At 38.6% G+C, this 10,640-nt stretch overlaps 1 protein-coding gene across 1 annotated transcript in view; it reads left to right on the forward strand.

Annotated features, from left to right (window-relative positions):
* LOC134796851 (xanthine dehydrogenase) overlaps nucleotides 1–10,640 on the forward strand; it is a 29,522-nt gene that overhangs the window by 18,027 nt on the left and 855 nt on the right. The window contains exons 2-7 of the mRNA XM_063769064.1: nucleotides 4,396–4,550; nucleotides 6,142–8,326; nucleotides 8,446–8,754; nucleotides 8,848–9,185; nucleotides 9,334–10,138; nucleotides 10,288–10,455. Coding sequence (XP_063625134.1) covers nucleotides 4,396–4,550; nucleotides 6,142–8,326; nucleotides 8,446–8,754; nucleotides 8,848–9,185; nucleotides 9,334–10,138; nucleotides 10,288–10,455 — 3,960 coding nt within the window. The remainder of the gene's footprint in view (nucleotides 1–4,395; nucleotides 4,551–6,141; nucleotides 8,327–8,445; nucleotides 8,755–8,847; nucleotides 9,186–9,333; nucleotides 10,139–10,287; nucleotides 10,456–10,640) is intronic.

Below are 10,640 nucleotides of genomic sequence, written 5' to 3' on the forward strand. Positions count from 1 at the left end.
ACATGTTTGGAATAAAGGGCAGAAACTACAGAAATATAAACACAGGCCGATAAGCAATAATAGTGCCTCCGCCGTCAAAAGCGACAATTCCCAATCCGTGCGTGATAAATCTCAGAAAACTGATACCAGCAGTAAAAAGCGGTGTAAAATCCCTCTCAGGGCGGTGGACCATCGCAAGTTCATCCATCTGTGGAATATAGCTTGAGGATCGGAGGACATACGGGCATATCTGCTGTTATTCATGGTGCACTGTCGATGAACTTAAGCTCAAAGGGGACTCCAAGACTTTCAAAATAGGAGTACCCTCGAAAATGTATGAATCCTGTTTATTTCCAACTATGTAGCCCGATAATTGTGGTCATTTCGTAAATCCAACGTCAATGGGAGTCAGACAAAAACCAACCAGTAATACTTAGTTCGGAATCCTGATTTGAAACCTTCACTGGATCTAATTTACCAAAATGTAAGGGGTCTTAACACCAAAGTAAGTTTTTCGTGCTTCTATGCTGTTGGTCCAGACTACTTAGGTACCTGCATAAGGGGTCTTAACACCAAAGTAAGTTTTTCGGGCTTCTATGCTGTGTATCCTCACCATTGGAAGATTTCACGGATAAGACCGATCCCAAAGTCAAGGTATTCTTTTCTTTCAGTTTCAGCAAAGCTGTTTGAGTCCATACTCCATGGCACGTTGTCGAAACAAGTGCAACCATTATTCCTGTGCAACACTCAGCATGGTTTCAGAGCGAAACGGTCTGTGAAAACTAACCTGACCTTGGTTGACACCATCTCAGAGCATCTGGATATGGGTATCCTGATAGACGTCCTGTATTATGATTTCCGAAAAGCCTTCAATCGTGTGGGTAACGATGTATTTCTACACAAACTAGACGCTATTGGGTTCAATCCACATTTGCTTAACATTTTTGCCAGTTATCTGCGTGATCAACCGCAGTACGCAACGACCAGCATGGCCACTTCGTACCGGATCCGTACCATACTCGTTCTGGTGACAGCCAAGGTTCAATCTTGGGGCCTTTCCTATTTGGAATAATGGTCAATGACCTGCCCTCGGTTATCCATAACGCTCGTTGTCTACTCTACGCCAACGATCTTAAATTGGTATATTGAGTTGAGAAGGAGGAGGATTGTAAGTTGCTGCAGGAGGATGTTTCATCTCTGTTCCAATGGAGTCGGGATAACAAACTGACTTTCAATGCGGCTAAGTGTCAAGTGTGTAGTTTTAATCAAGCCCTATTTCCTACACATGCTCAATTTTTTCTTGGACCTGAGCCAATAGACTCTTAGATCAATAGACTCTTGTAATAACAAGAGTCGTCTCAGTAAAGGATCTTGCGGTCATATTCGATACGCGGCTAACATTTCACGACCATATCAAAGCACTTGGTACTGTAGCTTCAGTAGATTAGGCTTTGTCACTCGCAACGTCAGAGAATTCCGTGACCCTTGCCCCATTAAAAGTTTTTTACAATGTTCTGGTCAGAAGCAAGTCGGAGGCGTCAGCATTAGCCTGGATCCCTTACGAGTCAACGTACATTCTACTATTGGAAAAGGTCCAAAGGAATTTCCTTAGGGTGTATTACCAAAAAATATTTATTTTAGGAACCTTGGGCTTCATTTCTTTGGAGGTGAGGCACAACTTAAGCCTACTACTTTTAGCTTGTTGGGCTTTTCGTGGAGACTCTGGCTGCCTTGAACTAGTAGAGAGGCTTGTAAGACTTTTTGTACCGGACATTAGAAATATAACCCTTAGGCTTCTCCTGGTGCATCTCCTGTTGACTCATGAGTGCTTGAGATTTTGCGAGTTTATGGAGCTACGGTGGATGGATTGGCAGTCGAGTGTATTTGGATGTTAATTTTAAATTAAAGTATGTAGTTTCTCAGTGACTGAGTCAAGACTGATGTAGTGCTGTGTGATCAATGAATAAATAAACAATACGAAATACGTCTTCAATCACGTAAATTGTGCTTGACAATCGCTACAAGCTAGGTGGTAAATCATAAGTCGCGATTGTCAAGCCGGAGTATTTGTTAAGTCGGCTTGATCGTCTGCACAGCGCTTAAGAAACGTGATTTTAATGTTATTCATTATATTAATGGTGTTAATTTTCGTTAACTAAAGTTTTTTTATTGCGATTTCATAAGTTTGTTTCATTACCCTCCACTGATAAAATTACCATCCATGCCCATTTCATTACCAGCGCGCAGTTCATTACCACCAGTCTTATTAAATGAAAAGGAATAAGGTTACGAAGGTGCCTTTAGCATAAAAGTGTCAATAAATGAATCCACAATGCATGAAAACCCAAAAATTTACCATTTAAAAGAAAATTTACAAATCGAGAGAACATCACCGATTTGCACGAAATGAGAGAACGACCCATATACCTATAAAAGTAGGTTACACACACAATATTAACAAAGAGTTATTGATTGATTACTTAATAACTCTGATATTAGTAGATAATGGGTGCATTACATTTGTTATAACTACTTTTCATATATTATAGTTTGATATATCGTTATATTGAATAACGTAATAAATGGCATACTACCTTAATACGTAATTAACGGTATACATAATGTTATTATTGGTATAATGGTCATAAGGTATCTTTACACTTCGTCTAATATACATTGTCATAATTATTACATACTCTAAAGCATATTATTTGTTATAACAAGTGACTACACATAATTATTTATGTGGCATAATAGTTGAATGACATAAATGGGTTAGGTTAGGTTGGAATTGTGACTCCACACAAACGAATACCACCTAACAAAAGGAGGGTTAGGTTAGGTTAGAACTTTGACCTTCCGTAGAATAAAATACTCTGGCAAAAAAGTGGTTTAGGTTAGGTTTGAACTGCGGCCCCCGTAGAACGAAAACCGTGAAAAAATTGGTTAGGTTAGGTTAGAACTGCGACCTCCCTAGAATAAAATAGCTAGCAAAAGCAGTAGGGCTGCGTACTCGTTATAAAAAGTATGTAAAACTTTACGTTATCAGTAAATTAAATATGACAAAAAATGTTATACAATATATGTATTTATACTTGATAAAATTGTATGAAGTATTACGTTATACAAAAATATAATATAACAAATGTCATTATAAAACATGTCTATATACTATTTGTAAATTATATTACACTAGGCGTTATATCAATGACAGTTTAGATGAAATCACAATATAATAAAGGAAACGTATAATAAAAATTACATTATAACATATAATGATATATCAAATGGCGTTATAACAAATGTATGATAGTTTTTTTATAATTATATTAAACATTACACACCCGTAGATAATAGATCGTTAAGTAAATGTTTCTGAACATTAAATAGTGCCATTAATTATTGACCGATCCTATGAACGAAGTAAACAATCAAATTTAAAATAATTAAATAAGATGCTAGGCATTTATGAACAGTCATATTTAACTACTCGTTATGGACACGAAATGAAATACATACTATTTATGAATATGAAGTCGAGATATTTATTTATTTATTTAAACTTTATTGCATAAAAGAAAATCTCAATGTACCCAAACATGAGAATTTAATGCCATGAGGCTTTCTCTACCAGTCAACCTTAGAGCAAAGCAGAAATCATTGTAGGCGATGCATTTGAAAAGCAAATGCAAACATTATTAGGTATAAGAAAAAAAAAGGGCGTACTCCTATCTTAAAGGCCGGTATAGATAAAATTCTTTCAACTGAGCTTGTTCACTTACCTGTACTAACAATGGCATTGTTCTATTACAATCCTATTATCTGCTTTTGTTCTCGTAGGCGCCAACCAATTTACTTACAAAATAAGTTAGAAGTACATTGCATGTATATTGAATTCTAAATCTTATTTCTTGTTGAATGGGGTTAAAATGGTCTAAAAAGATAATATCATATTCAATCTTTTGGAAAGTCACATGCACCTTAGCCACGACAGGTGTCGATGGTTGTTAAATGCAAAAAAAGTTGGGTTAGCCATTATTTAGTTATATTTTGAAGTCTATTGTTTAAAGAAATAGAGTCGTTAATCTATACTAACATTTCAAGGCGGTTATAATCTGCTTTTACTACGAGGGGATTATCCTAATTTGTGGTTTACCACTCAATGGTATTGTACCTATTCTTGAGACTCTTTGAGTAAACTAGCTCAGATCGCTTGATTCACACTATACTTACAACCCCTCTGGTGATGCGGGTGTCTATGGGCGACGGTATTCGCTTACCATCAGGCGATTCGCCTGCTCGTTTGCCTCCTAAATCATAAAATGTAGATATAGGTACACATACAACATATATCAGATACCTAATACATACAAATACATATCTACCACGCTTACAAAACATTAAATTAATTTTCAGGTGGTGGAACCGAACCCAGACCCGGAATGGACGCTGCTATGGTACCTGCGCAAGCGCCTGCGCCTGACGGGCACGAAACTGGGCTGCGCCGAGGGCGGCTGCGGCGCCTGCACTGTCATGGTCTCCAAATATAATCGCACCGAGAAAAAAATCATGTATCCTTTTATGTCGAACAACCACACCTAGCTCGTAAGCTCATAATAACAACCGTGTAGCGATAGAAGTCTTATTGTTAAGACGAAACAGGAGCTGACTTTTAAATATTTTAGGTAAATATACCTGTCTCGCTAACGGAAGCGGCACCTAAAAATAGTGCGATAAGGACAAGGCGAAAAATCCTGCGTAAAAATCTCAAAAATCGAGGTTTCGTACTCCTCTGTTTCCTCCTCCAAAACTTAACCAATCGTAACTAAATTTGGAAATCTAAATGATTATGAAATTATCTGTGTCGGACCGTTTTGCTTTTTTGGCTAATTGATATCAGTTTTGAATGCCACGCCTCTCATTGCGGCATAGTCAATTAGGCCATTTTGGCCATTTTTGAAGGGCTCTAGCGCCTTAAAAAACGTAAATATTAAAAAAAGCAAAACGGTCCGACACAGATATTGACAATATTAATCTGTGTTGAAAAAATCATTGCTCTAGCTTCAAAAACCACGGAGGAAAAGGAGGAGTACGTTTGTATGGAGAAATGACCACTCCCGTTGGCTCTTAAGAGTGACCAATAACTATAGCAGCCTACCTAGGTGCTTAAATATTCTAAAATTTCGATTCGGTGTCCTAATCGGCGAACTCGCTCCACAAACCTTTTTGCCATTCACTTTGGGCGCACTACATATGCAAGAAATAGGTTCTTAGCTAGAGCATGTAGAACTTATAATGAAAAATTTGCTGATATTGATATATTCCATTTATCATTACAACTGTTTGTTTCTGCAATAAAAAGTACAGCTAATAATAAAAATAATAACCATTAGTAATTATATTAAGTACCTACAACATACTTGCCAACGTTTTTAAATGTTATTTTTAATAATTCAAGTTGGGTATTTGAGTTTTGCATGTTGTAAATTGTATTAGGTAAAGTAAAATTAAGTTTAAATTATATTAATGTTAGTTTCTGAGCAACATAACTGTTATTATTCATTAGTGGAAACTGTGTGGCTTGTGAATGTGTTATCTGATTTACAGTGTGTGGTGTTTTTGCCTCTTTGTTTCCCAAAGGTTTAAATAAATAAATAAATTACTTATCTATGTTACACAGTTTAACCTTCGATAGTTTTGTTTGAGAGTACTGTCCTACTTGCAAACAAGACAATGAGTTATCGCTGTACCCATAGTCATGATAGATTTATCCGTCTATACTAGGTATAATTTAATGAATCTATAACTCTGTATGTACGTTACCTTTTATGACTTTTGTAGCATGTTCCATCATCCACACTGATAACAGTGATAACTGACAAATCTATTGTTAGTTTTTGAGTGTTGTTGACGTGTTGCTGTTAATCCTTGAGGACGGAGACGATTAGGTATAATGTTACTTTATTTTTGATATGTCACAGTACGAACCAAATCATATGCAGGCAGAGCCGCGGGCAATGCTAGTAGATATTATGTAGAATAAAAAAGTAGCAGTTTACATTGATCAGATACCATAGCATGCGATTATAAAAATATGTGTCCAAAACAATAGTCATCTAGTACCTATCTGTACCTAACATGAAAACCTTAATTCCGATTCAGTCACTTGGCAGTAAACGCCTGTTTAGCACCATTATGCGCAATGCACGGGCTGGCAGTGACGACAGTCGAAGGGATAGGCTCGACTAGAACAAAGCTGCACCCCGTCCAAGAACGAATAGCTAAAGCACACGGGTCCCAATGCGGATTCTGTACACCAGGCATCGTTATGTCCATGTATGCACTACTCAGAAGCTGCAGCAAAATAAAATACTCAGACATGGAAGTCGCCTTCCAGGGCAACTTATGCAGATGCACGGGGTACAGAGCCATTATAGAGGGATACAAAACGTTCATTGAAGATTGGGAGTCAGAGAGAATTGCTAACGGTACGCCTCATGCAACTTCGAATGGAACTTCAAATGGTGTATGTGCCATGGGTAAAGCCTGCTGCAAAAATAAAGACAAAGAGGAATACAAAGGTGAAACCGAGTTTATATTTGAGAGATCATCTTTCTTGCCATATGACTCTAGCCAAGAACCAATCTTTCCACCTGAACTGAAATTATCCTCAGCTTACGACGATCAATACCTAATTTTCAGAGGTGAACGCGTAAAATGGTATCGCCCAACAACGTTAAATTCAATATTGAAACTAAAAGAACAGTTCCCTGATGCCAAAATAGTTGTTGGTAATACAGAAGTTGGTGTAGAAGTTAAGTTTAAACATTTTGTGTATCCAGTCATAATCATGCCCAACTGCGTCCCAGAAATGAACAATATTATTGAAACTGAAAACGGATTTACTGTTGGTGCTGCCGTAACATTGATGGAAGTAGAAAACAATTTCAGAAAAGTAATCGACACCCTACCGAAGTACAAGACTAGAACACTTAAAACCATTATAAATATGCTGAATTGGTTTGCGGGCAAACAGATTCGGAATGTAGCCGCTATAGGAGGCAATATAATGACTGGAAGTCCTATTTCTGACCTAAATCCGATATTAATGTCACTAAAGGTAAAACTTAACCTCTTAAGTAAGAAAGAAGGCCATCGTTCTGTATTAATGGATGAAACGTTTTTCACTGGATATAGGAGAAACGTAGTAAAACCAGACGAGATATTGTTGTCAATTGAAATTCCATTTTCCTCGCGGTTTCAATATGTAAAGGCATACAAGCAAGCTAAAAGACGAGAGGATGATATATCTATCGTGACAGCTTCAATAAACGTTCAATTTGAAGATAACACCAAAATTATAAAGCGTATGAACATGGCTTTTGGTGGCATGGCCCCAGTTACTACGATCGCTACTAAGACAAGTAAAGCATTAAATGGACTAATATGGAATGAAGACATGCTCGAAAAAGCGTACTCACACATGATCGAAGAATTACCACTGGCTCCCTCAGCACCTGGAGGAAATATTCAATTCAGACGAGCTCTAACCATGAGTTTGTTCTTCAAAGCATACTTAGCAATAAGTAAGGAAATGACAAAAGACTATTTACAGGAAGAACTCATAATACCGTACCACAGTAGCGGTGCTGAGCAATTTCATGGTGTCATGCCCAAAAGCTCCCAATATTTTGATCTTGTAGGTGAGAAGCAACTTCCAAGTGATGCCGTGGGTAGACCAATCACTCACATGTCAGCTTACAAACAAGCTGCCGGAGAAGCAATTTATTGCGATGATATGCCTCTTGCGGAAGGTGAATTATACTTGGCTTTTGTGCTCAGTACGAAAGCACATGCAAAATTATTATCAGTAGATCCGAAGGAGGCCCTGAAACAACCGGGAGTTGTAGCATATTTCTCTGCTAAAGACGTAACTACTGAACAGAATACAATTGGACCAATATTTCACGATGAGGAATTATTTGCTACTGAGAAAGTTATAAGTCAGGGCCAAACTATTGGAGTGATTGTAGCAAAAGATCAGACAACAGCTCAAGATGCTGCCAGAAAAGTAAAAGTAGAATACGAGGAACTCCAACCAATAATTGTGACAATGGAAGATGCAATTGAGAAAAAATCATTTTACCCGCAGTTCCCAAAAACAATTCGTAGAGGTGACGTGAAAAAAGTATTTGCAGACCCAAACAACATTATTATTGAAGGTCAGTGTCGAATGGGAGGACAAGAACACTTTTACTTGGAAACACATGCAGCCTTTGCCATTCCTAAAAAAGAAGATAACGAGATGGAAATATTCTGCTCCAGCCAGCATCCATCAGAAATAGCCGTATGTAACCATACTACTTTTTGTTTTAAATTGATCCATAAATGACAAAACATAATTATTTAGTTACGTAGGTACTACATATATTAAAATTACTTACTTACTCGCTTATTTAATTTCAGAAATTGGTTAGTCATGTTATACACGTGCCTATGAATAGGATCGCATGTCGTGTTAAGCGGATGGGTGGAGGCTTCGGTGGCAAAGAGTCACGAGGTATGCTGGTAGCACTGCCTGTGGCCCTGGCTGCCCACAAACTCCAGAAGCCAGTACGTTGTATGCTCGACCGAGACGAAGATATGCAGATGACTGGCACTAGACACCCGTTCTTGATCAAGTACAAAGTTGCAGCATCGAAGGAGGGAAAAATTATGGGAGCTATTGTCAATATTTACAACAATGGAGGATACTCAATTGACTTATCAGGACCAGTGAGTATTAAATAACCCAAAGCTAATCTAATTTGTTTGTGTTCCAATAATATTTTAGGTATTCTTAAACACAATTGAATGTTTACTTTTCAGGTTGTTGAAAGAGCCATGTTCCATTATGAGAACGCGTATTACATTCCCAATGTAGAGGTTACGGGACATGTATGTAAAACTAATCTACCATCCAACACAGCATTCCGAGGTTTCGGAGGGCCACAAGGAATGTTTGGCGCCGAAAACATGGTCCAAGACCTGGCGATGAGACTTGGAAAGAGCGTGGAAGAAATTAGTAGACTGAATCTGTACACAGAAAACCAGATCACGCACTACGGGCAAGTTTTAGAGCACTGCACTTTGCAGAGATGTTGGGACGAATGTGTTGAAAAAAGTAACTTAGCTGAAAGGAAGAAAAATATTCAAAAGTTTAACAAGTGAGTATAACAAATCTACAAATTCAGGCCACATTATGAACACGTGCCCGTGCGATGTACCTAATGTTTACTAAATCAATGTTGTAAATGTACATATGTATCAAACTCTGTTACATTTAAATAGAATAAAATATTTTCAATTTTACAGACAGCACCGTTGGAGAAAACGTGGCATATCCATCATACCCACTAAATTCGGAATTGCATTCACAGAAAAATTACTTAATCAAGCTGGTGCTCTGCTCATAGTTTATGTCGATGGGTCAGTGCTTCTGTCCCACGGAGGCACCGAGATGGGCCAAGGTCTTCACACCAAAATGATACAAGTGGCTTCGCGAGCTCTAGGCATCGATGTGTCTAAAATACATATTAGTGACACTGCCACTGATAAAGTTCCTAATACATCGGCCACAGCAGCTAGCGCTGGCTCTGACCTTAACGGCATGGCTGTTCTGGAAGCTTGTGAAACCATCATGAAACGTCTTCAACCCTACAAGGAGAAGAAACCAGAAGGAAAATGGGAAGACTGGGTTTTAGCTGCCTATTTAGATCGCGTCAGCTTATCATCTACAGGTTTTCATGCCACACCCGGTATTGGATACAATTTCCAGAAAAACGAGGGAGTACCTTTCAACTACTTCACTTATGGAGTGGCTTGCTCGGAAGTTGAAATCGATTGCCTCAGTGGCGATCACCAGGTGATTAGATCAGACATCGTCATGGATTTGGGTGAAAGTCTGAACCCGGCTATAGATATCGGACAGATTGAAGGCGGTTTTGTGCAAGGCCAAGGCCTGTTTACTATCGAAGAATTGATTTACTCACCTAATGGAACATTGTTCTCACGAGGTCCTGGGGCGTACAAAATACCTGGTTTTGGAGATATTCCGCTGGAGTTCAACGTATCGTTACTGAAAGGAGCTCCAAATCCCCGAGCTGTCTATTCTTCAAAGGTGAGTCAGATCACATTAGGTGCATTTTAAATAACGACATTGCATAGGTGTATCGTATCAGGCGGTCTAGCATGAGGCGTTCTCGCGCGCGACTCCATACATCAAGCGCGACTTCAACTATGGTCTATCTATAGTATTCCCTGTTTCAGGCCGTTGGCGAGCCTCCACTGTTCTTGGCGTCATCGGTGTTCTTCGCGATCAAGGATGCGATCCGCGCGGCGCGCGCCGACGCGGGCGTCCCGGTGGACTTCTACATGGATGCGCCGGCGACTTCGGCGCGTATTCGGATGGCTTGCGAAGATCATATCACACAGAAGGTACTTTTAAATAATCAAAGGACCTTATAAATATTTGAATGATAATATAAAAGTAATGACCAGTAATTGTATCATCTTAGCAGCTTCTTGGATTGTCAAATGGAATCTTTTAACAACTAGAGTTACAGCATAATGTATGGAGCCATGAAGCGCCATCTACTTTATAAGTATCTCTTTCACAATGA

Source organism: Cydia splendana, chromosome 1, assembly GCF_910591565.1.
Source record: "Cydia splendana chromosome 1, ilCydSple1.2, whole genome shotgun sequence".
Taxonomy (NCBI): Eukaryota; Metazoa; Arthropoda; class Insecta; order Lepidoptera; family Tortricidae; genus Cydia; species Cydia splendana.